At 41.5% G+C, this 26,502-nt stretch overlaps 1 protein-coding gene across 2 annotated transcripts; it reads right to left on the reverse strand.

Moving 5' to 3' along the window:
• On the reverse strand, positions 1–24,630 carry TMEM231 (transmembrane protein 231). Of its 2 annotated transcripts, XM_020963667.2 has the most exons (7): positions 24,374–24,628; positions 22,546–22,718; positions 7,764–7,892; positions 7,035–7,178; positions 4,864–4,945; positions 2,549–2,654; positions 1–2,141 (listed from the first exon to the last, which is right to left on the reverse strand). In XM_020963667.2, the coding sequence occupies exons 1-7, from the start codon at positions 24,510–24,512 to the stop codon at positions 1,961–1,963; spliced, it is 954 nt and encodes a 317-aa protein (XP_020819326.1). In that variant the 5' UTR covers positions 24,513–24,628; the 3' UTR covers positions 1–1,960. The 2 variants fall into 2 exon arrangements, with proteins under 2 accessions (XP_020819326.1, XP_078005486.1); XM_078149360.1 differs by lacking the exon at positions 22,546–22,718 and having other exon boundaries at positions 24,374–24,630.
• Positions 24,631–26,502: the final 1,872 nt, after the last annotated feature.

The following is a 26,502-nucleotide window of genomic DNA, read 5'->3' on the forward strand; positions in this document are numbered from 1 at the left end:
TATATTTTGAACATTTTATTCATAAAGATACAAAATTAAGGAATTTTACATAGTTCTTTATATATACAAATTTTGCATTAAATGTATTTAACAAAATTTTAAGTAAGGTTCATAATACGTCACTCCTCTCTCCCCCTCCTCTCCCAATGTCTTATTGCCTTTTTTTCTTATTTGGTTTGAATCCCAGAAGTTATTTTTAGATTGCATGTCAAGAAAATCTATTCGGGCATTTTTACATTCCTAGATGTTGAAAGAAAGAAGAAAAGAACAAATTTCCAACATTAATAAAGTTGGTCAGGCATTTCTGTGCTTGAATGAATGGAAACAGCTTTGTTTCCCCAGACTGCCATGTTGGCCAGGTCAGAATCCTGAAAAGACGGCTTCTGAAATGAGAGCCCTTAGCCTTTCCCATAAAGTACCAAGCATTGAACAGGCGGCACTTCGAAGCAGGGGCCTCAGGAACAGTGGGGGCATCAATTACAAGTGGAGGATGTCTTTCCAGCTCCAACCATCTCGTCAATGCCACAAGGCAAACTTCTTTACCCTTCGAAGCGTCTGCCTGTTCTCCTCAGGATGACTGGGCAGCAGCCAGCCCAACAACCCAGTCTCCCTCCTCGTCTGTTTCCATGCCAACATGTTGAAGGGAAAGTTCGTTTTTTCTCTTGTCATTGGGCAATGGGCGACCAGAGCCGACAACAATGACTCTTCTGTCTTTTACTGTATCATCGAGAAGCGGGATCTACATTCCAGAGAGCGCCTGCATCTGGTAACAGCTTCTCCTTGACTGAGGTTCACAGGATTATAAACTCACAACTAAAAAATACCCAGCCTTCTCCTCAGAGACACATTTACCAGTGAGGAAACTGAGGCACAGAGAGATTAAGTGATTAGTTGAGTCTAGATTTGAACCCAGGTCTTTGACTCCCACCCAGCCCTCCTTCCACTCTACTATGTTGTTCTGTTTTCTTGTTCTGCCCTATTCTGTGTTCCTGTCTGTGCTCTCAAGATCCCCCTGAAATCCCACACCTCCAAGAGTCTCTTCCTTCTAGGCCCAACTCAGAATCTATCTTCTTCAGGTAAGCTTCCCTTCTCTCTGCCTCCTCCAATTTCTCATAGCACATTGCCTGGACTTCTCCTATGCACTTATCATATTCTCCCTTGAATCACAGTTATTTGTGTATTTGTCCTTCTCCAGTTAGATCAAGTTCCTTGAAAGCAAGGGCTGTGTTGTATTTTGTCTTTGTACCCAGTGCCTTGTGCTGAGCAAGCCTTAAAAAAAATGTTTCATTAAATTCAATTGAGATCAGACCCTCTCATAGGAGGCCAGAGAAGACAGGTGGTGGTCAGTCAGTATGCAAGCTGTATTATCAGCTGGAAAGAAAAGAAGCAGTCGTCAAAATACCAGTCCCCACAGCAACATCTTATGGATTCGGAATAGAATGGGCCAAAGTATCTGTCTTCAATCCCGAGTTTCAAAGAGAGACAGAACAGTGAACAGAGAGGACATGAATAAAAGTGTGGTCAGACTAGCCGATAAGAGGCACTTAGCTGCTTGCTGAACCAAGGGCAGGTAGGTGCCATTCCTGTCCCCAAATCTCTTACATACATCTAGACATCTACTTCTAGTTAAAAGTTAAAGTTCTAAATGGCATATGTATACAAGAAAATGAGTGTCGATGATTTGCATGCCTATCACAGGACAGCTTTATGGTGATAAAGGGTTTGGGACAGGGAAAAATGCATAATGTGTAGCCTCCAGATACAAAGAGAAAACATCTTTGAGTCATCAAAGATGGAACACTTTCCAAGATATCAAAGTGCTATGTTCTTCCTCATATCTGTGACTACTACAAAATGGTGGCAGAGCTCCTTCCAAAAAGGGACCATGCACAGACAGTTTTCTAAAGCTGACAGTGAGGTAAGCATGGCTGCACCCAGTCATTTTTAGAGAGGCTGCTTCTTAAGATAAGTGCTCCTTATAATTTTCCACTGGGGTCATTGATCTCACAGGAATTGTGGTCACCACTTGGTTCTGAAACACAAACATCTTGATTTTTTCAAATATCCAAAGGAAGACAAGCAGAATACTGATGTACTGGATCCAGGCAAACTTGATTGCCTCCCAGAAACCTGGCATATAGGTACCAACTGTTAAGGAACCATCAATTGTCACGCATCAATAACAGGGAGCTAAGGCTTTGTTCCAACAGGAAATAGCCAAAATGTTTCAAATATCCTTATTAAAAAGGGTAAGAAAGGGATGGTCAAGATATAAATATGGATGATTCCGGCCTGAAAAACTAACTGCTAAGGGGGAAAAAAATGAGGAAATTAAGTTTTTTTTTCCTCCCCTTAGGGAAAAGTTGGTAGAAACCAAGTTATTTTACCGGGACTATAAAAACATGCAGCTCAACAGGATTCCAACATTTTGAGCATCTGCCCCCACTTAATATAACTTAGGTATTTCTTCCTTTCCTTTATTATCAAAATAGAAAGTCATGGTCACTGCTGACCACTGTTATCTCATCAGGTAACCATCAAAGGATATGAAATGACCTCGACAGGATATCGAATGACAGCATTAACTATAAATGGTGCTTCTGCAGCCCTTCCCACCAGCCAAATAGGGTTGGGATCAGCCAAGAACGTGGTTACTGCAATGATACCAGGAAGACATTCTTTAAAATGGAATATCCCCCAAAGCCCAAATCCGTTCTCATAGAGGACTTCACTCCATGTCTGTGTGTAATGCTTGCTGTGTCTGGAAGCCATGGTAACAGCAGAAACACCACTGGAAAAAACATCAGCCCCTCAGTAAGGCTCCATGTGCTGAGCTAAACAAAAAGGAATGGTCCCACGAGCCATCCTCTATAACTAATGACAACATCTTGAAGGCCTGCCATAGTGGAGAGGTTTTACATTATTCCATTAATGCTATTAATACTAGAAGACCCTGGGTATGTATCTTATGCTCCCTTTATCCATCTGTGAAATACAAAGAGTAGATCCTATTTCCTTCCTTTATTTCATATAAAGTTTCTAGGATGAATTCAGAATGCTCAGTGTCCACTGAAGTCTTGATTCCCACTGCCCACCTCCACATTTGCTGCTTCTCCTCAAGTTCCCCCCTCTCTTGCTGGCACTCCCAGTCTCTCCTAGTCACTTGAGCCTGCCTAATCTCTCCCTGGTCTTCATCTGCTACTCCCTCCCTTCGCCCTCTGATCCAAGCAACCCTCACAGCTTGTTTATTCTACCTTGATACAATATTTCATGGTCATCCCTGTTGACATCGCCCTAGTTCAGGACCTCATTACCTTACTTAGATTACTTCAATAGCCTCCCATCTCTCCCCTCACTTTTATTCAATACACTTGATTAAGTGCCCACTATGTGAAAGGATTGCCATGTTAATCTGCCTCATACACGGCCCAGCACATATCACACACCCCTGATCAAAAGCCTTCCATTGCCCCTCACTGCCTATCCAACCTTTCCAGTCTTTGCTTACACGATCCCCCTCCATATACTCTACATATATATATATTCTTGCCAAATTGAATTATGTACCTCTCCCTAATTATATCTCCTGATTTTCCCTCTCCTGCTGTTCCCTGTGCTTAGAACCAAAACCCCTGAACTTTTTTCTGTGGAAATCTTATCCGTCCTTCAAGAGAATGCTCACCAGTTCCTTCTTAAAGTCTTCCCTGGTACTCCCAAAATGATGTGTCCCTCTTTTGAACTCCTGTAGTGTTTTATCAGTCAGTCAGTAAGTCAAGAAGCATTTGTTAAGCCCCCACTATGTGTGCAAAGTACCGGGAATACCAAGAAAGGCAAACACATCCGAGATACACACTGCGCCAATGGAAGGCGACCTTACATTACTTTCTTATGTACTCAAAACATTCTGGTCTTGTATTCCAGCTGTAGATGTGTCTGGACCCCTTCACCACCTGACTCTTTCCTGGTTTTCTCATTGGTTCATACTCTGCTCCTTTCTATCCACTCGACAGTTCAGCAATACTGACCTACCTGCTGCTTTTTATATCCTATCTTTTATCTCCCCACACCGAGCATTTGCACAGGCCCTTCCTCATGCCTAGAGTGCTCTTCCTCTTGACCTATGCCTGTTTCCCTGGATTCCTTTAAGGCTCAGCTCAAATCCCATCTTTTTCTGTCAGCCAGGCCCCTCAGCTAAGTGCTCTGTCTTTTCAGATTACCTTTCATTTTCTCCATTTATACTACATATGTGTACGTATAAATGTATAAATATATACAAATACATAAACATGTGTATCAATATATACATGTATATATAACTATATACACACACATGTTGTTTCCTCTACTAAAATGTAAGTTCCCAGAGGGCAGGAACTGGTTTTGTTTTGGGGGTTTTTTTGCCTTTCTTTGGACCCCAAGTGCTTAGCACAGTGTAAGTACTTAATAAATGCTGATTAACTGACTGACTAAACTCCTTTAGAGCAGGAAACACCTCCTATTCACTTTGTATCATCCTCCATATCTAACACAGTGCCTCTAACGTAGCAGGTGGCAGAGAATTGCTTGTTAAATGAATAAAAACACTTAAAGTTAGTAATCAAATAGATGTAGGGACTTATGATCATGAACTCAAGTGAGCCATTGATCTTGGAGCTGTGGTGACAACTCAGAGATCAGGCTAGGAAGAAGAGATAGGGGAGGAAAACAAGTGCCTCATTTGTGTTCTCTGGGCCTGCCCCCTCCAGCTGCCCTATACTCATTTCCACCAGAATCCACACTGTCATTTTCTTCTTGACCTGTGAACAAACCCCTCTGAAGGGTGCCAGACCTTTCCAAAACCCTGGAATGACACTCATGACTCACCATTCCTTTCATGGTATGCAGCAACAATTTTCTTGAATCTATAGTCACTTGCAAAAATGCTTGTCCCATTGATCACTGATACCTGTGATACAACAGGTAATATAAATATGAGTGCCAGTCTTTGTCCCAACCTCCTCCCCTTTTCCCTTCTCCTTCTCTAGGCTTTAAGTGACAGAGAGTGGCTCCTGGTCGATGTGCAACAATGATGTCTAATATATAGCTCACTATGTGTGGTAGGCTGAGGACCTTCTTTCTCTTCATTCTTACTGCATATTCTAAGGATGAAATCTACCGAGAAAGCAAAACTCCCTGGCTGAGGTTTCTTCATTCTGGAAGAAACATGGAACCCTTGAACTGAAAGGGGTCAGGAGTCATATGACTGAACACTCTCTCACAGCATGTGTCTGGCCACCCTATTTTGGAAGGCCTCCAATGATGGAGATTCTACAATGGCCCATCATGGCCTATTAGGGAATTTAATTATGCTAACTGTCAAGAAGCTTTTTAAGTGAACTCTTACTATCATTTACACCCCCTTTCTTTCAGTCTTTTCTTTCCGGAGACAAGAAAAAAACTGATCACCTGCTCTACTGATCTACTTTAAATCGTGGGATCACAGATTTTTTAGCTGCAAGGAGCCTTAGAAATCAACAAGTCCAATTCTGTCTTTTTGCAGATAGAGAAAGTAAGGCCCAGAGAGGGTGCCTTGCCCAGGCTAGAAATTGAGTAAGGTAGGAGAGAAGGTCAAGTTTTTCTGACTCTAACCTCAGTAACCTACCCACTGATCCATCTTACTTCCTGTAATGCCTCTCTATCTTTTCTTTTCTTTATTTCCTTTTTTTTGGGGGGGGAAGGGGGCGAGGCAATTGAGGTTAAGTGACTTGCCCAGGGTCACACAGCTAGTAAGTGTCAAGGGTCTGGTCTGTGACTGGATGTGAACTCAGGTCCTCCTGACTCCAGGGCCAGTGCTGTATCCACTGCGCCATCTAGCTGCCCCTTCTAATGCCTCTCTAAACAAAATCAATTCTTTAACTTTTCTTATTATATTTATTTCCCACAGCCTGGCTCATTTTTCTTGCTCTTCCCTGGACACTTCTCAATTTCTTCATATCACCTTTAAAATGAAAAGATCAAAACTTTCTAATAATTGGACATAGAATTTTTGAGCTGGCAAGGACCTCAAAAAGTATCTTGTCTGATCCCCTCATTTTAAAGATTCAGAATGTACAGCCCACAGTGCTGGTGACTAGGCCTGGAACAGGCCTTGCATGGTTTATGAGGCTGTCTCTCTCCCATGGGAGGGTTCCCCCATCTCACCTCCCAGAGTTGTTTTCAGGCTGAGTGTACACCCTGACTTCCCCCCAGCCAGTACCTGTAACACCTCACTGCCCAACACCCTCCAGGGCCCAGAGTACACAAAGGGTAGGGAAGGGGGAGGGCATCATTTTGAGGGAAGTTGAGGCAGCCATGAGAGATTGTTGCTTAGAATACTCTTGAGAGTATTTGCTTTTTCCTATTTTCAAACTGGAAAATTCTTTTCTACTAAAGGTAAATGCAAATTTAAAAAAACCCTGCAGGCTAGATGGAAGATAACACTTGCCTAAGGTTACACAAGCAGCCAGGGGCGGCACAAGATTAGAAGGCTGGTCTGTTGATGCCCAGGCCACTGTGCTACACTGTCTTCCACAGGCAGACGATACCATGCTGGGCGGGGAAAGGATCGCTTGACTTTACTGCCATGTCACGTTACATCAGTCCTGTGACAACTGAGCTTTTTAAATGCAATGATTAGATGCTGTTCACCCATATTTCTGCTTGTGGTCCACAATGACCTAGAGTTTCTCCACATCCAGTGTCAGTGCTGCCCGGCTTAAGGTGCCCATACAGCCTCCCTGCACTTGTCCTTCCTGACCTGTGTTAGCTAGAATTCCTCTTCACCATTTCAGCATCACTCTGAATGCACCCAGTTTTTACAGTACCCTTTTCAGTGCATAGGTATCCCGCTGCACCCCCCACCCCTTGTCTAGTCATTCTATACACGGCAATTGCTGGTGAGTATTCCAGGCTGCCCCCCCCCATCACCCAAAGGAAAGTATCTGCAGCATTCATTTTCTCAATAAACAGTAACTAATAAAGGCAGCAGAACTCCGAAAGAAAGAGAAAGTGCTTACATTGTATCTGTTATCTAGCCCACGATATTTCAAAGGCTGCCTCTGTTGCAGCCTCAGGTCTCCATTCACAGACACTTGGGCACCTGGGATAGGGAAGGATGACTGGAGAAAAGCCATGCTCTGCATCACAAATCTTGACATCCTCTGAAAGAAGGATTGATGAGAGACAACTAAGTTGGGCCAAATCTTCAAGGGCTCCAGTTCTAGAAGCCAGTGACCACGGCTGCTCTGTTCCTCTTCCTACAGAAGCACCTGGCCAATGAATGCTCCCAGCTCAGACGACCCCGTTTTTGGCAGGGTTTGTTAGCCGCTGAGTGTGCGTGCTGTGTGTTCAGAAGCAGGCTGCAGTGAAGTTGTGCAATGCAACTGGGCAAGCACTGCTAGAAACACCTTGGATTCATTATGCATTTGATTCTGAATTAATTCTTGGCCATTGTGTATTCAGAAACCTTTCACTGTTGCCCATATGGGGTCTAGACCCATGGTTTAAGAAGCTCTGGTCTACAGAACCAAATGGGACAAGTTCATTAAAGCCCAAACTAGGCCAGAAAAGAGGCTCAGAACAGCCAAGGTCCCAAGGAGGGAGGCCCTGGTCCCCCCAACCATAGACATTCTTTTTCCTTGCTCTATAGAGGGTGGGGCTGAAGTAGGAAATGCAGCAGGAATGGGATTCCCTAAAGACTTTCCCTTCCCTTCCCAAGGCAAAGGCTTCATAAGAAAGTCACTTACAGTCAGCTGGTAAGAAAAGGTCAGAATAAGCTGGACCCCAAGGACATGCTCAGTAGGCTTCAGTGGAAGCTCTAATTTGAAATGTAACACGTCCACTTTCCCGTCATAGTTCCTGTCTTCTTCTCTGGCCTGGAAGACATTACAATCCAGCCCTTAATCCCCTTAAAAAGAATCACAAACATATGTACCCAGATATGTCCAAAATCCACTTTGGTCCCTCTACTCACCACCTCTATCCCCAGCGCCCCATGAGAAAACAGAATCAAGTTGTACTTTTTCCTATATCAAAACACAAAAAGTACATAAAGTATATTGGCTACAGTATCCACCAAAAATACTGCCTCCTAGTAACCAAGAACTAGCAACAGTCAAAAGAGCTAACAAAAGGAGGATGATAGCTAGATTTCTGAAGTGGCCCTACAGAGCTGTCAGTGCCACCAAAAAGGCAGCGTTAAGCGGTGTGGGACTCTTATGTACTAAGTCCTTTGAGGACAGAGACTTGATTTGGACAGAACCCAGCTCACACCACTGGCAGACATGCACCAAATAAATCAGGATAATCAGGATATTTCTGTGTGATGCATAGATGCAGCTCCTCCTATGAGTGGCCAATCACGGAGCTGGACTCAAACCTTTACCTGGGGAGTCCACTGTCTCTCTAATTTATCACTGTTATTAAAAAACAAAAAAAAAGTTTTACACCAGAGTGTAGGAAATTGATTAAAGTTTCAGTTCCAACTGGTTCAAACCAAAGTGTAATAGCTGGAAAGACAAATATAGAAAGGCTATATGGCAGGGTGTCGGGGGCATGAATCCTTAACTCCAATAGGTAATTTGTGTTTCAGGGTACTCAGAAAAATCTAGTTTGCATCTTTCTTTGAATAAGAAATTGCTTTATGTGGTGGAAGAAGAACAAAACTCTAAGCACCAAAACATGGCCTAACAAGTGCCTTCATATCCATTCTCTCATTTGATTCTAACATAACATTTGATCCTGTGTGAAACATATAGAGACACTATCATGCCCATTTACAGATGACAAAACTGAAGTGTGGAGAGGTTAGAAAACTTGCCCATGGTCACACCATAAGGAAAAGGTCTGAGCTGAAACTAGAACCCAGATTTGGCTCCAGGACGCAGAGATTTTTTTCAGACATGAAAGGGCCTTAGTAATAAATTAGTCCAATTTCCTCATTTTACATAAGAGGAAACTGAGGAAGAGTTAGGTGGAGTGACTTTACCAAAGTCATAGTTGGTTTGAAACAGAGTTGGGACTAGGATTTGAATCTCCCAGCTCCTGTCACTGTTCTTTCCTCTATACTAGACGTGTAGCCAAGTTCTGGAGGAAATTGTTTAACTCCTTACAAGCAAACCACCATCTGCTTCTTTAACCCTGCACTATGCCTTCCAGAAACAAGACAAGGGGAAGCAGGCCATTTATCGAGATGGGTTACATGTGGTGAGAAGACATAAATTAATCTTGGACACAGGCCTGGAAAGAAGCACAGAACAGAAGAGAATAAAGCTTTGATTTGGTGTCCCTGTTGTGATGGAAAGTCCTGGCCCTGCTTGCAAATGCTTACCAACAACCTTTGAGGTTTGGTACCAAACATTAATAAGTCTGTGAACAGTGAATTCACTATAGAAAAAGGCCCTAGTGCATGTACACACCTGCACACACAAACACTTGTATCAGCACAGTAACAAGCAGAAAAAATAAGTGCATTGAAGGGGGAACCCTCTAAGCAACTGGTAACAGCTGCCCTCCAGGGGAGTGACCAGCCTTCTGAGGATGACCAAAAGAATGCATTTCCTTATGAATAATGTCATTAACATCCATGTTATTCCAGCTTGTCCCATTGCATTGTGTCTCAGACCGGCCTTTGCTGCGGACACATTGTGTACCCCCATGGAGAGGGGAGGGGGACTGGTGGACCCCACAGGACAAGCCTCTGTGCTTCTGTTCCCCCAGGGTGTCACTGCTCTTCTCCTCAAATGATCATATATTTGCTTATCTACATGCATGCTGGATTCCCCCTTTCCAAGCTTATGCAATGCCCCCTGCCCCCATGTACATTTCTTCTGGACACGGACTGGTTTTTGTCTTGCCTTTATATTATAAGAATGGAGCAGCATGCCTTGCACACAGCAAGTAAAACTCAATAAACACTTTCTGACCTGAATTCTTGGACTGAAATATTCAGAAAAGCCTGGGAGAGAGGGGGGCATACTAAACTATTTACCAAATTTTAAAAGAGAGGAAGCTAAATTCTCAGAGTTTTACTGAATCTCTGTTTCATGGCCAATTAATATGTTTCCCATGACAATTCTTCATAATTTTTTTTTTGCAGTTTTGCTGTAAATTAAGCATGCCATTGAAGAGCTTCTGAAGCATCTGTAGGCTTAAAATTGCAGCTGTCTGACTTGCTGCCATTATCTCAAGAGCACTGACAAGACCCTAATTTGGGAGAATAAAGTCAGAAAGTTGACATTTCCAACTTGACAGCAGGTAAGAGATAAGCCTGGAGGGGTCAGATGGCAAAAGAGGTAAGCAGTAGTGGCTGGTGACGCCTTCCTTTGAGGCATCAGGAGAGTCTAGTCTGCTGTTCTCCTGGATCATGAACACAAGGCCTGGCTGAGATCTCCCAAGACTAGTCAATCTTGATGACTGCTACCCAATCCTGATGATTCATATGCACACAAATAATACCATCAGAAGGAATCTAGAAAGCATGGCTAGAGATTATCAAGTTCTGGGCAAGGATTTGCAGACCTGAGGGGCACAGGTGGTGTTTTCATTGGCACTGCTGATCAAACACCAGAGCTACAGATGATTTGGGAAATGAACAGCTGGTCAAGAAGACAGTGGATGAGAATGGGATTTAGACGTCTGGAAAATACGGGAACGACAGACTCTTAGCCAAGGACAAGGGTAGCAATTAAGGGCTGGGATGAATGTATTTGACTGGAATTTTGCAATTGTGATCAAAAGGGCCTTAAAATGAAAAACAGAGAGGGAGGAAAACACCCATATATATCCAGCAAGCTGACACCACAGAGAATAGTTACAGGGAAGAAAGTACATCAGCAGAGATGCTGTTAAGTTCACAGAAGTCAAAATTTAAGAACTCAGGTCAGAAACGTCAAAGCCTCAGTTATCAATGCACAAATGCACCATGTATTTTTAATAATCAAGGTGACTCAAAGATCTAGCGCAAGCAGACAAAATTGATCCCTTGGAACATCACTGAGACTTAGTGGTGTGAGACTAAAGTGGTTCTGAGAGGGTTATTTATTTAAAAGCAATAGGATAAGTAAAGAGGTGGGAGGTGGAGGGAGGAGGCTGAATACAGGATGTGTTAAGAAGTTGTACTTGTAGGGGACAGCTAGGTGGCGCAGTGGATAGAGCACTAGCCCTCAGACCAAAACCTTGATTCTAGCTGTGTGACCTTGGGCAAGTCACTTAACCCCAACTGCCTTTAAAAAAAAAGTTTTACTTGTGAGAAAATCCAGGTAGATGAAGATAAAGGAGCAACACACATTGTAACTAGAGTACACTACAGACTGCCTGTACAGAAAGAAGAGAGAGATGAAGAGTTCAGAAAATAGTTCAGAGGCAAGAAATAGCAGTGAAAGGAGACTTATCTTTAACACTACCCATCACCTTCTTCTTGATACTTTATTCTCTCTAGATTTTCATGACACTGCTCTCTCCCGGTACTCCTACCCATGGGACTGCTCCTTCTCAAGTCTCCTTTGTTGGATCTACATCTACGTCATGCCCTATGACTGTTGGTGTCCCCCCAGGCCCTCTCTCTTCTTTCTCTATACTATTTCACTTGGTGATCTCATCAGCTGTCATGGATTCAATTATCATCTCTTATGTAGATAATTCTCAGATCTATTGATCTAGCCTCAGTTTCTCTCCTGACCTGTCTCACATCTCCATATGCCCATTGGATATCTCAAACTAAATGTTTCAGAGACATAAACTCAACATGTCCCAAACTAAACCCATTTTTTTCCTCCAAAGCCTCCCCTCCTCTCATTTTCCTTATTACCACTGAGGGTGCCACCTACCACCCACCATCCTCCCAGTCTCCCAGGCTGGCAACTAGGTGTTTTCCTTGACTCCTCCCTCTCTCTCATACCCCATATCTATCACCTGTCAAGTCTCGTCATTTCTGTCTCTTACATATGCCCCCCCTCCACCGACACTCCACCACCCTGGTGCAGGCCCTCATCATCTCATTCCTGCACTATTACAACAGCCTGCTGGTTGATCTTCCGGCCTCAAGTCCCACCCCAGTCAAATTCATCCTCCACTAAGCAGTCAAATTGATATTCCTGAAGAGTTTGGTTAGTCTGACCATGTCATCCTCCAATTCAATAATCTCCAGTGGTTCCCTATTCCCTCCAAGATCAGATATCAAATCCTGTTTGGATTTCAAAGCCCTTCACAACCTGATCCCATCTTCTCATACCTTACTCTCTCCCACATATGCTTTGATCCCACGACCCTGTCCTCCTTGCTGGTCCTAGAACCTGACTCTTCACGTCCTAAACATTTACATTGGCTGTTCTCCATGCCTGGTTCTCTCTCCCTCCTCATCCCCACCTCTAAGCTTCCCCAGCTTCCTTCAAGCCTCAGCTAAAGTCACAGCTTTGGCAAAATGCCTTTCCCAGTCTTTTTTTTTAAATCTTAGTCCCTGTCCCCTAAAACTATTCCAAATTTATCCTGTATATATCGTTTGCATATAATTATTTCATGTTCTCTCTCCCAGTAGACTGTGAATTCCTGAGAACAATGACTAGTTTTTGCCTTTCTTTCTACCCCTAGCACTTCCCCTCTGGGCTTAGCTCATGATCAATGCTTAAAGATTGCCTTCAATTTCCCGGGTCTCCTGGGAAAGGTCTTTCTCTGCCAAAAGCAGAGAAGCTAAAAACTTCCTAGCTTATCTTAATAATTTTATCCCTCCAAAAGATTCATGATGGAAAGTATTATCCACATCCAGAAAAAGAACCCTGGAGTCTGAATGCAGATCAAAACATACTATTTGCTGTCTTTTTTTTTGTTTTTTTCTTTCTCATGGTTCTTCCCATTGGTCCTAATTTTTCTTTACAGCATGACCAATGTGAAAACATGTTTAATATGAATATGTATGTAGAGCCTATATCAGATTGCATATCATCTTGGGGTAGTGAAAGGGGAGAAAGGGGGAGAAAATTTGAAGCTCAAAATCTTATGGAAGTAAATGATGAAAATGACAAATAAATAAATAATAATTTTATCCTTCTATGGTAGAGTAACCAACAAGACTAATTGCTATAATGGACCTAATCTCACTAATGGGAGAAATTGGCCGCTGAAATAGAAGTGACTGGAACCTTGGGGGACAAGTGGTCTCTTCTATTGGAATCTGTGATAACAGAAGAAGACAAAAGCTAGGCATGAACATTTCATTTTTGAAGGGCAGATTGCAAAGGTCTCAGAGAAAGGAAAAATTGGATACTATGAATTAAACTCTACAGAGAAAGTCAGTCCAGAAGAGATGGGAAGCTTTCAAGAAGGAAATTTTGAAGACACAAAGAGAAAAAATTCTCATGAGGGATATAAATACAGCTCTCTAAAGAGATTGATGTGGATGAACAGAGCATTCATAGATCAAATCAAAATTTTAAAAGACAGGTACAGAAGGAAGAAGCAGCTCTAAGTAATGAAAAAATGGCAACAGTTTTGTTAGAACAGTGTCAGTAATATTTATGCTCAGAATCAGCTAGGAAAGAAACCTAACTGTGAGGGAAAAAAATATAATTTTTATACGCTATACTGGGGAAAAGAGGAAAATCAAAGCAGGAAAAGAATGAAGATAATTGACAAAAGACACAAGACAGAGCTGCTTAACTCGTATTTAACTTTTGTTTTCACTTCCAAAGGCAATAATCATTAGACTGAACACAACAAAAATGGCTAAGCTGAAACAGAGTGTTCTTTGAAAGATCATTGAGAATGGAATAGATGCCTCAGGACTGAAGGACAAATATTACTGGAATTTGAGCCTGCAAGCTATAGGCCAGTGAACTTGATTTCTATTCCTGGCAAAATTTTTGATTTTATTATTAGAGGAAAGTTAGGGAACATTGATAAAAGGAAATGGTGATCACAAAGTGCCAGCAACATAACTTTTTTACAGCAGCAGTGTAAATGAAGTGTGCCCATCAATTAGAGAATGGCTAAGCAAATTTTGGCATAGGAATAAAACGGAATATTACTGCCCCAGAAGATACAATGAATATGAAGAAGAGAAGCATGGGAAGCCATGAACTGACGAAGAATGAAGTAAGTGGAATGAAGAACACATTTTACACAATGACTGCAACAATGTAAATGGAAAGCGCAAGAATGACACCCAAATGAAATGCTACACAATTACAAAGACCCTTCTTGGTCCTGGAGAAAGATTGAGAAAAAGGTACTGCCTCCCTTCCTGGAGATCTGGAACACTGCATATGTTTTTAGACTTGGTGCAAGAGGAATTGGCTAGCTTTAACACACTGCCATTTTCTTTCTTTCTTTTTTATTCATTGCTACCTTCAGAGATACCTCATTACTTGGGGGATGGGATATATTCAAAACAAATGAAAGTGAAGTAAAAAAAAAAGATATCAATAAGAATAAATAAGCTCACATGGTTAAATTGGCTTTATCAGGGACAAGCCATACTAGATTAACTTTTTTTTTTAAACAAGAGTTATCAGATGGCTAGATCAGGGAAATGCAACAGTACAGATTGTTCATGTGTACAAGATGGTGGTATGTGGGCTAGTTGATAGCAGACTTGGATGGACTCAGAATCTACAGAATAGTCAGACCCAAAGAACAATCATTAACAGTTTGATGTCAGCCTGAAAGGTCTCAAGTAAAATGTCCAGGAACCCAAGCTTACTGCCTTGTGCTATTCAAGATTTTTAGTAGCTAGCATTTTTTATCAACAAATCAGTTGATTCTAGTGGGATGAAATTTAACAGGAATTCAATTCAATTCAACTCAATAAGAATTTGTTAAGCAACTATTATGAGCAAGACACTGTGATAAATGCTAGAAATAGTCTCTGCCCTTAAGGAAGCTTACATTCTATTAGGAAAATACAATCTGTATGAAGGTAAATAAATACAAAATGATTTCAATGGGAAGAGCAGAACACCTGGAATGATCAGAGGCACCCAAGAGCCCTTGAAGTTCAAGTGCCAGGTTTTATAATTGGGTTCAAAATACTAATTTCTCAGGTTAAAAAAAAAGAGAGAGAGTGAGGCATGTTAGTAAAAATGTGAGTGTGGCAAAAATAATTAAAAGGAATCTCAATGCTGGTAAAGTTGTTGAGAAACAGGTAACTCATTCTTTGAGGATGGAATTGTCATGGAACTTTCTGAGACTGGGAAATAATTTGCATATAAATCAATGCAAAACATTTTTTAAAAAAGGCAGACCAGGCGGCAGGTAGGTGGCTCAGTGGATAGAGCAGCGGCCCTGGATTCAGGAACAACTGAGTTCAAATCCGGCCTCAGACACATAACACTTACTAGCTGTGTGACCCTAGGCAAGTCACTTAACCCAATTGCCTAGCCAAAAACAAAAACAAACAAACAAACAAAAAAAAAGGCAGACCAAAAAATAAAAATTAACTACCACCACATAAGAGGAAAAGGGAATGAGAATAAATTAACAAAGAATCATGATGGATAGAGAGAATGACTAAAAAGTTATGATATTTTGAATATTGAAATTAATTTAAATGTAAACAAAGTTATATAAAGTTACACAAAAATATAATTATGTATACTGGTACTCAATAGTAAATGTATAGCAAAAATCATTTTTGAAACAGATATCTGAGCATTTCAGTGAACTTTAAGCACTCTAGGGACAGCTAGGTGGTTCAGGAGCTACAGTGCTGGGCCTGGAGGCAGGAACACTTCAGTTCAAATCCAGCCAGTTTATAAGCTGTGTAACTGGGCAAATCCTGCACCCTGTTTGCTTCAGTTTCCTCATCTGTAAAATGAGGTGAAGAAGGAAACAGCAAACTCCTCCAGTATCTTTGCCAAGAAAACCCCAAATGGGGTCATGGAGAGTTGGCCAGGACTGAAAAATGCCTAAACAACAGCAAGTACTACTGGGAACCCAGATGATGAAAGGCTTTGAGAGCAGCCATATGTCAGCCTGAAGAGCCCAGAGATGTTCACGCTGGGCTGAGTGTGGTGGTGCATGCCTGTAATCACTGTGAAGGGGGAGGCGGAGGTTGGTGGATCTTTGGAGCTCAGGCGTTCTAAGCCACAACTAGGGCTAAAGCCTATTGTGTGTCTGGCACCAATCTGGAGGGGGCCACCAGGCTGTCTAAGAAGGTGTGAACTAGGCCAGGTCAGAAATGAAGCAGATCTTGGGAACGGCTGAACAAGTGGTGGTCTATGAATGTAATGGAATACTATTGTGCTATAAGAAATGATGAGCATGTGGACTTCAGGTAAACCTGGAAAGACTTATATGGACTGATGTTGAGTGAAGTGAGCAGAACCAAAAGAATGTCGTACACAGTAACAGCCACATTGTGTGATGACTAATGTTGACAGACTTAGCTTTTCTTAGCAATGCAAGGATCTAAGACATCTCCAAAGGCCTCATGATGGAAAATGCTATCCACATCCAAAAAAGAACTATGGAGTCTGAATAGAGATTGAAGCATACTATTTGCTTTTTTTTTTGTTTTGGTTTTTTCTTTCTCTTGGTTTTTCCCTTTTGTTCTGATTCTTCTTTCACAACATGACAAATGTGGAAATACGTTTACTATGATTGTATGTATATAGCCTACATTAAATTGCTTGCTGTCTTGGGGAGGAGGGAGGGAAGGAGAAAAAATTTTGGAACTCAAAATCTTATAAAAGTGAAAGTTGAAAACTATCTTTACATGTAATTGGAAAAAATAAAATACTTTTTAAGTGGGGAAAAAAGATTCTTGTTCAGGTATGGATTAGACTAGATGACTTCTAAGGTCTCATCCATCTGTGAAATTCTTGACTTCTCTCTGATTTCATCTGTATAAAATGAGGATTTTCTATTTGCCTTACTTACTTCCTCAGGCTTTTGTGACTATTAAATGAAAAAATGTAGGTAAAGCAGTTAGAAAAAAAAAAGAGGGGCAGCTAGGTGGCGCAGTGGATAGAGCACCCGCCCTGGATTCAGGAGGACCTGAGTTCAAATCCGGCCTCAGACAGGTAACACTTACTAGCTATGTGACTCTGGGCAAGTCACTTAACCCCATTGCCTAGCAAAAACAAAAAAGAAAAAGAAAAAAAAGACTAAATCCTTTATATAAATGCACAGTATAATTACTGCATAGTTATACTAATTAGGCAAAACCAAATTAAATTATAGGTGAGAAGTAGATTAGGATTAATTTTGGTCTTCTGTACTCCTGCACATGTTTTGAAACAGCCATGTCAGAACTCACTATTGAATTATATCTGCTTTCCCAATGAGCTAAATGTCTTCCACTCATCTTCACCTTTGTCCACACTTACTCCTCTCTCACTCATCACAGATTCTCCAACTCCAAATCACTGCTCTTTCCACTATACCATGATGTCTCCACTAATCCCCATTAGTTTATTTGTAGATTCTTTTGTTCCATCACTCATTCCTTATTAGTCTATGGGTTCTACCAGTTCCATATTCCAATATCTCCCTTTTAGTCTGTGGAAAACCCATGGCACAAAAACTCTAGAAGAAAATTTAAATGAAATGGTTTAATATCTACAAAATATAAAATATTTAATAAAATAGAGAATAGATATTCTAATACAAATTCATCTCACAAAGAAAAATCAAAGAAGCAATAAATGAATTTCCAAAAGAAAAAATTCCAACAATAAGAACCATCAAATATTTAAGGAATAATTAATCCCTATGCTACATAAATTATTCTCCAAAATGGAGGAAGAAATGCTCTTTGAAACTACTTATATTAGGACGTATGATTCCAATGCTTAAACCAAGGAGGGATAAAGTGAAGAAAGAAGGTATAGACTAACATCACTAATGGACAGTGACATGAAAATGTAAAAAATCATAAAGAACATATAAAAATATGTCTGTATTATTCATTATGACCAAGCTGGATTCACACTAGGGATGCTCAAGACTAGTTCAACATTAAGAACACAAATGGTATAATTAATCACGTAAATAACAAAAACAATATAATTATATTAATTGATGCATTCTTAAGATGTATTTTGTATTAAAAATACACACAAAAAAATATAGGTGTGGATTGTCTTTTCTGAGTATGATTAAAAGAACTTATCTTAAGCCAAGGGCTAGCATTTATCTGCACCTGAGAAACAATGGAATATTCCCAAATAACAGCAGGACTAAATTAGTAAGGATGCCCCCTGTCTCCACTATGATTTGACAAAATACTAGAAATGTACACTATAGCAATATTATTGGAAAAATAAATTATGGGAATAGGCATTGGCAAAAAGGAGGGCAAAATTATTCCTTTTTGTAGATGACTTGTTGGTTTTTTCAGAAAACTTTAGAGAATCAACGAAGAAGCTAATGGAGACTAGTGAGAGGTAGAGGACCTTGGCTCTACGCTTGTCTCTTCTCTTATTCTTGATAAAGCCTGGGTGAACTTGGGCAGGTCCCTTCACTTCCTTGGGCCCAAATTTCCTCATCTGTAAAACGGGTATAAAAGCATCCACCTCACAGCACTGGTGTGAGGACCAAATGAGTTACCACCTGTAAAGCACTTTGCCAAACCTTAAAGCCCTATACCATGTGCCAGCTATTATTACTACAAGGAAACAAGAACTGCCATATCTTGACAGAGACAAGACCAGACATATGGAATGAAATATACATGTTCAGAAATGGCCAATGTGTTCATGTGTTTAGCTTGACCACACAACCTGTGTTTCCTTACTAGGGAATTTCCTAAACCAGTGAAATCACAAGTCTAGCTCCTATTCTTATTTAGAGCTAAACTAAAGTGCAAAAAGGTACTTCCTAAAATCAGATAGATTTAATAGAATATAGAACAAAACTTACAGGAGCAAACAGTCAAGAATTTTAAGGGACATAATGAAAAAAGCCATGAATTAAGGGTGTCTGTAGCATCGCAGAATCTTAAAGATGATCATAAAGCACCAATTCTCAAAACCACTGGTACAGGTTCTCCAGAGAGCCTTTCTTGATCGCCCCAACTCCTGGTACCCTCTCTGCCAAACTCACTTGTATGTAACTGACGTATTCATTCTTGCTACACTAATTCTGCCTATACTTCTGTATGTGTCGGCATCCCCAGCATTTCAATGCTTGTTCTTCATGCCTGGAAAGCTCCGCCTCACAGGATCCCTCTTCCTCCATGACCCAATGTAAACACCATTTTCTACATCAAGTCTGTCCTGAACCTCTCAAACTACCTTGTTTCCTCTCCCCCCAGCCTCGGTAGAGGGAGTTCCTCATCCAAGATCTCCTCACATCAAACCCTCCCATTTGTACATGTCTTTATTGTCTCCCCCGTTAACATAGAAGCTCCTTGAGAGTTGGGATCATTTCTTTCATTGTCTTTGTATTATTCCCTGTGCCTAGCACAGTTCCTGGCATACAGCAGGCGCTTAGTAAATGCTTGTTGATTAAATGACTGTGTCACCTGCAAATTAGCAAAGTCACAAACAACACAAAGCCAAGCACAAAATCCCTGTATACTCAATCCATTAGAGACCTCTTTCCAAACTGACTCCAAACCATTTATGACTATTCTTTGGGTTAGGCCAGGTTCGATAGGTTTCATACAGGTTTTTACTGGTCACGTTTGCTAGAAGTGTTTCAACAAATCTGTTATTTTTTTTCAAGTTGTTACTTTCTTTTTTGTTGTGCAGAAAATTTTTAATTTTAGTTTAACCAAATATACTTATTTTGTCCCTAATTATTCTTATTTAATAAAAAGATATCTTTCCACCACGAGTGAGATAAGCATTTCATTTTCTTACTTTAATTTTTTTTAACATTTAAGTCTACTCAAGTCAAGTCAAGAAGCATTTATTAAGGGCCTACTATGTGTCTGCCACTGTACTAAGAAAAGCAAAAAGCAGTACTTGCTTTCTAGAAGCTCACAATGTAATGGAGGTCTATCATTCAGCTGGAATTCACTAATGTAAATGATGTGAGATGTGGGACTAAATTAATTTCCTACCCAATTGGTATTCAGTTTCCCCATGTTCCTTTATTAAATCATAAATTCTCTTTTTTGTTTGTTTGTTTGTTTTTGGCTAGGCAATGGGGGTAAGTGACTTGCCCAGGGTCTCACAGCTAGTTAGTGTTACGTGTCTGGGCCGCATCTGAACTCAGGTCCTCTTGAATCCAGGGCTGGTGCTCTATCCAGTGTGCCACCTAGCTGTCCTAAATCATAAATCCTTTTCTGGGGTTTTTATCTTCTATAAAAGTTTTAACCTTTTGTATACATTCAGTTCGATGTCTGGGTTTATTCTTCTTTTTCTTGTGCCTCATTCTGCTTTTGACCCAGCGCCAGATAATTTGGATGGCTGCTTTGTAGTAAGTCTGGGAGTTGTTGTTCAGTCATTTTTCTGTCTGTCTAACTCTTCATGACCCCACTTGGGGTTTTCTTGGCAAAGATACTGTAGAGGTTTGCCATTTCCTTCTCTAGCTCATTTTATAGATGAAGAAACTGAGGCAAACAAGATTAAGTGACTTGCCCAGGGTCACACAGCTAGTAAGTGTCTGAAGCTAAATTTGAACTCAAGAAGACCAGTCTTCCTGACTCTAGGCCTGGTGCTCTATCCACTGCACCACCTAGCTGCCCCAAGTCTAGGAGTACAAGACCGCATTTATAAGCATTTTAAATAGTGCTCCTATATAGTCCTGCCTCTTTATTTTTCTAGACATATTTCAATATTATTTTGTCCGGTTGTATTTAAACCTTGGTATTTTGATTGGTACTATATTAAGTATTTAAGTTAAGCTCAGGTGTACTGCCATTTTCACTATATTAACTTATACATCCGTGAACACCGTCCCTCTTATTATTTAGATCTTTCTTTATTTCAGTCCCTATAATTTTTTTCTTTCTTTTTTTTTTTGGGCTGGGCAATGGGGTTAAGTGACTTGTCCAGGGTCACACAGCTAATAAGTGTTACGTGGCTGAGGCCACATTTGAACTCAGATCCTCCTGAATCCAGGGCTGGTGCTCTATCCACTGCGCCACCTAGCTGCCCAGTCATTATAATTTTACAGTTGTCATTACATAGACCATGAATATTTCTAGGTAGGTTGATTCCCAAATATTTGGGAATATTCGTTACTATGGTAGATGGGGTTCTTGATCTCTTTTGCTAGCAAATAAGATGCAAATGATTTTGGTGAACTAATCTTGCATTCTATGACCTTCCCCAACTCATTTATTGTCACTATGAATTTTTGGTAGAAACCTTTGGCCTTTTTTTTTTTTTAGGCAATTGGGCTTAAGTGACTTGCCCAGGGTCACACAGCTAGTAAGTATTAAGTGTTTTGGTCTGAGGCCGGATTTGAACTCAGGTCCTCCTGACTTCAGGGCCAATGCTCTATCCACTGGGCCACCTAGCTGCCCCAACATTTGGATTTTCTAAGCACCCTATCATGTTAACTGCAAATAATATCTTGACCTCTTTGTTTTTAATGTTAATAACTCTATTTTCTTTTTTTGCCTTATTTGCAATTGCTAACTGCAAATGAAAATAATTCTAAGGTATGTGCCATTTCCCACTCATCAAACTGGGCAAAAATGGTAAAAGATGGAAAAAACAAATGTTGGTAGAGAGCTATGGGAAACCAGGCATATTAACTCACTGTTGGTGGAGCTATGAATTGATCCAACCATTCTGGAAAATAATTTGGGAATATGTTACAAAATTTACTAAACTGCTCAAACCCTTTGAGCCAGAAATCCCACCACTGGGCCTATATTCCAGGGAGGTCAATGACAGAAATAATGTTCCCATTTGTACTAAAACAGTCATAGCTGTCACAGCAAGAATTTGTAATGGCAAGAAACTAGAAACAAGCTATACACCTGATGACTGGAAATGCCTCAACAGAGAGTAGAGTATGAACAGAAGAAGAGCATGGCATGGTGGGGAGAGTGCTCAATTTGGAGTCAGAGGACCCAAGTTTGAGTCCTGGAGGTGCCACTTTTTCCTGTTGTGACCTTCAGCAAATAAGGAACCTCTCTGGGACCCACATTCTCTATCTGTGAAATGAGATGGCTGGACTGGGTGACCTCTGAGGACCTTTTTAACTCTGCTGCTATTATTGTAATATAATCTTATCTCTCCATCACAAATGACAAATAGGGAGAATTCAGAGACATGTGGAAGATTTGTATGAACTCATGTACAGTGAAAAAAGCAAAACCAAAGGAACAATATATACCGGAATACATTGAGTAAATGAAGTCAACACTGAAAAGCAAAAGAATTCAGGTCACATCCAATGGACTTTTGTGGGGAGGGGAGAGCTGAAATACTCTTCCTTTCTGTTAAGAAATGGTATACTATAAGAGTGGAAAAATCACATTTTATTTTGGTCCATGGCAATCATATTAGATGGTTTAGCTTATCTGATTTTTTTTTTCTATGGGAAGGTATTATGGGAGGTTATTTATTGGGAAATGACCAACAAACTGTCAACAGCAAATTCTGCTTTAGGAGGAGCACAGGAGCCACTTACCGACACCACTGGCACCCGAAGATTATCCCCTTGTAACCGGTTAAAAGTGGGGAATGTGCTCCAGGCTAGATACTCTCCAGAGGAGGAGGAGCCCAACAGAGCCACAAACAGAACCTCATGTTGGTACCGGACTGTTGGCTGCTCCTCATAGCTGCTACGCTTCAACCAAAAACCTAGACATAATATGGAAGTCAGAACCAAGGCATGGAAAACAAAGTCCTGAGCCCAGGGCGTGTTTAACACCAAGACGCAGATATGGGGGCCAAGGAAGCTATAATGGCAGATGAGAGCAGACACAAGATGCGGGGAGATGTGAAGAGGACTGAGAACAGGAGCTGGGAGAAGAAACGAGCAATGAGGGAAGGCCAAGAGGAAGGTTAGTGGTCCTAGCTTGGGGAGCCAAGTTTGGGAGATGACAAGGGCAGTTTCCAAATCCATGGGGAATTCATGGAGGCATAAAGAAGAGAATGAAAGAGGTCAAGTGTGGAGGGAGTACCTGGTACGTAGTGGGCTCTTAATAAATGGGTATTGCTTGACTATAACGAAGCCTAAGTCTGCAGGGCAATAAGTATGTCGGTCTGTAAGTATAAAAATGCTTTCTCTTTCCTGCTTTCTAATTGTAAATGTGCTCTTGCTATATGTATTCATATGTACACATACACACATATTCACATACATGTTACAATTATGATATGCTATCTATACATATAAATTTATATGCATACCTGTACATATAACATGTATGAAATAAGTCCAAAATGAAGGTGTACTCATATGTTTGCATGTTTGTTCACAGCTTTTTGAGGCCAGGCACTGTCTTTTGCCCCTTTTTGTATCCCCAGTATATGCCTGGCACATAGTAGGCACTTAATAAATGTTTATTGATTGATACACATCCTGTATGTGTGTGTGTGTATGAATGTGTATAAAAAAAATTCTGGAAAATGGGAAGTAGAGGAGATGGGTAGGGAAAAAAGTCAGATTCTTGGGTGAATGGTGCAGGTTGCATAAAAGAAGTTCTTCTGCAACCCTGCACGTGTTCTTAATTCTGGGGGACAAGATATCTACACCAAATGGGATGGTGCATAAAGTTGGTAGGCCAGGCAACAGGCATTTATAAAGCACCTAGTCCTATGGGCTAAGCACTGCTCTCAGTGATGAGAATATAAAGACAAAAGAACAGTGTCCCTGTCCTCTGGTGGCTCCTAATTTAAAACATGTGCTTCATTTGGGGTTATCTCATCTCAGAGATTAGAATGAATGTCTGTCATTTCACCAGGGTATAGGGCTAGAGGGCAGCCAAAGGATGTGTGTGGACACACTAGGAGGACAAGGCTAAGTGTTGCATCCCGGGGTTCTGGGGACACCATGATAGCCCCTTGATTCTGGGGTACAGAGGGCAGTGGATGAAGTTTGGGAGGGCCACAACATGAAGGTAGGTGTGTGGACTGCCTCAGTCTGCGGTGGGGGCTTCTGGACCACTTAGGTCTGGGTGGGGTTGGGAGGCACACCGAAGAGGGCATCTGGACGGCTTGGATCTGGGAGGGGCATCTGCACGGGCTGGGTCTGGGGGTTGGGGGGGCGTCTGGACGGGCTGGGTCTGGGAGTTGGAGGGGGTGCATCTGGACGGGCTGGGTCTGGGGTTGGGGGGGGCTCCTGGACGGGCTGGGTCTAGGGGTTGGAGGGGGGCATCTGGATGGGCTGGGTCTGGAGGTTGGGGGGGCGTCTGGACGGGCTGGGTCTGGGGGTTGCGGGGAACATCTGGACGGCCTCGGGCTGGGGCGGGGGTTGCACCCCCGGGGCCGGCCTCAGGCTGGGCCGGGCTCACCTTGACTCCGGAAGGCCACGAGCAGCGGCGGGATGTAGGTGAGGCTGGTGGCCAGCAGCAGGAAAATGGCGGCCTTGGAGCACAGCCCCGCGCGGTAGATGATCTCCGCCGGGTGCGAGTACAGATCATAGAGGGCCATGGCCGCCGTAGTGCTCCCCTAGGCTGGCCTCGGCTTTGGGAGCCCTGGGTGGAGGCCTGCGCTGCACGAGTCACCAACGCCTACAAGATTTGGCTTCTCCCGGTTGCCGTAGCCTTGGTCTCCATGGTAACCGTCCTACCTCGGTAAATAAGCCAATAGCAAGGCCGCTTTTGGATACCCTCTCTCTCAGCCAATCATATAGCGATGTGAGGGGGGCGGGGACCCGGGCTGGGCCAGAGGATGAGGTCTATGTGAGCCAAAGATACCTTGTATCTCCTTTCTCTGCGATTTAAGCTAAGAATGCGTTTCTGAAACATTATGTGCAAACAGAACAATCTTTTGTTTCTTCGGATAAACCGCATTGTGATTATATTTTTTTCAGATCCCCGAATAAGGCACCATCTCTAGCTATTCAAAAGGAAAGGAAATTCACGTGTATTTCCAACTCTGTTTATCATCAAATAAACAGTTGGTCTTCTGAAGTATTCAGGAACCAATCAAATGGAACACTGAATGCGTATATGCCACTTACTATCTTTAAAGCACTGGGTACACAACTCCCGAGGAGTCAGTCAATAAACATTTATTAAGCACCTATGTGCCAGACACTGTGCTAAGCAGTGTAGATACAAAAAGAGGCAAAAGACATTCCCTGGAGCTCACAGTCTAATGGGGAAAACAAAATAAAAAAGTGCTTTCAGAAAATGTTCGTAGCAGTACCATTTGTAACAGCACAAAGTTTCAGGTCCAGAAATAAAATTGTTTGGAAAACAACCCCTCAAGACTGTTTTCACTATGAATTCACAGTGCTACAGACAATGATTCCAGTTCTTAAGAACCCATCTTTTAAAGATGAGTTTACTCCAGAACAGAATGATGACAGTTTTATGTTTGCAAATCTTGATTTAAAACAATCTCCAAAGAGTAAAACTTGCCTGTGACCAGGCATAAATATTTTCAAAGATGATTAGTGTATAAAAAGTGGTGTAAGGGAATTCACTGAGTAAATGCATAATTAGAAAAGAAGGTAGCATGTGGCAAGAGCCACCGATGGATGATGACTCAAATGACGTACTGTTGTCAAAGAAATGTAAAAAGACCTAAGAACGGACATTTTTACTGATAGCAAACCTAAATTTACTTATTTATAACTTCCAAATGATGCAAATACAAACAGTGCCCTGAAAGCTAAAAAAAGAAAAAATAATAATTGAGGGTTGTTTTTCCAGTACCTTGTGAGGCCCCTCTTGAGCTTGAAGGCATCCTGGAGTCTCTTCCCCTTGTCTTGAGATATTATAAAACTTCCCCCCTATCCTGGACCATAAAAATTCCTTGTCTCCCTCATCTTGAGTCATAAAATTTCCCCTGTCTTCTTTATCCTGGGTCCCCTATTCTGTCATCCGTCTTCCTCATCCTGTGTCCTGAAAATTCCCCCTTATCTTGTAAGAAAAAACAGGCCCTGTGTCTCTGTAAGTTGCTGGTCCTCTTTCCAGGGCTAGCCCATGCTTTTTCATCAATAAAGCTCCCAATGGTAACCAAGATGTAAGTGAATTCTTTCAAACCTGAACCAGCTCTCTCAACTTGAAACCTCAACACATATATTTTTCCTGGTTTTGACCTCTGGGACCAAACTAGTGTAATCACAGTCCTTCAAGTATTTGAAGACAGCTGTCATATTCCCTCACTCCCACCTCCAATCTTCTACATCTCCAGGCTAAATATGCCCAGTTCTTTCCTCTTTCCTTCTTTCTTTCCTTCTTCTTTCTTTCTTTTCTTTTTTTCTTTCCTTCTTTCTTTCTTTCTCTTTCTTCTTTCTTTCTTTTCTTTCTTTCTTTCTTTCTTTCTTTCTTTCTTTCTTTCTTTCTTTCTTTCTTTCTTTCTTTCTTTCTTTCTCTTTTTTTTGAGGCAATTAGGGTTAAGTGACTTGCTCAGGGTCAGACAGCTAGTAAGTGACAAGTGTCTGGTCTGAGACTGGATTTGAACTCAGGTC

This window comes from Phascolarctos cinereus, unplaced genomic scaffold (genome assembly GCF_003287225.1).
Source record: "Phascolarctos cinereus isolate Bilbo 61053 unplaced genomic scaffold, phaCin_HiC Scaffold_2;HRSCAF=192, whole genome shotgun sequence".
NCBI classification, from domain to species: Eukaryota; Metazoa; Chordata; class Mammalia; order Diprotodontia; family Phascolarctidae; genus Phascolarctos; species Phascolarctos cinereus.

Excerpts from the sequence above, each read along its gene's own strand:
- TMEM231 (XM_020963667.2), bottom strand. The coding sequence starts at position 24,512 with ATGGCCCTCTATGATCTGTACTCGCACCCGGCGGAGATCATCTACCGC. Across the intron at positions 7,179-7,763 it reads CCTTTTCTTACCAGCTGACT|AGGATGTCAAGATTTGTGAT; the intron begins GTAAGTGACTTT and ends TCCTTCTTTCAG. Across the intron at positions 2,655-4,863 it reads TGCATACCATGAAAGGAATG|TAACCACGTTCTTGGCTGAT; the intron begins GTGAGTCATGAG and ends GTATCATTGCAG.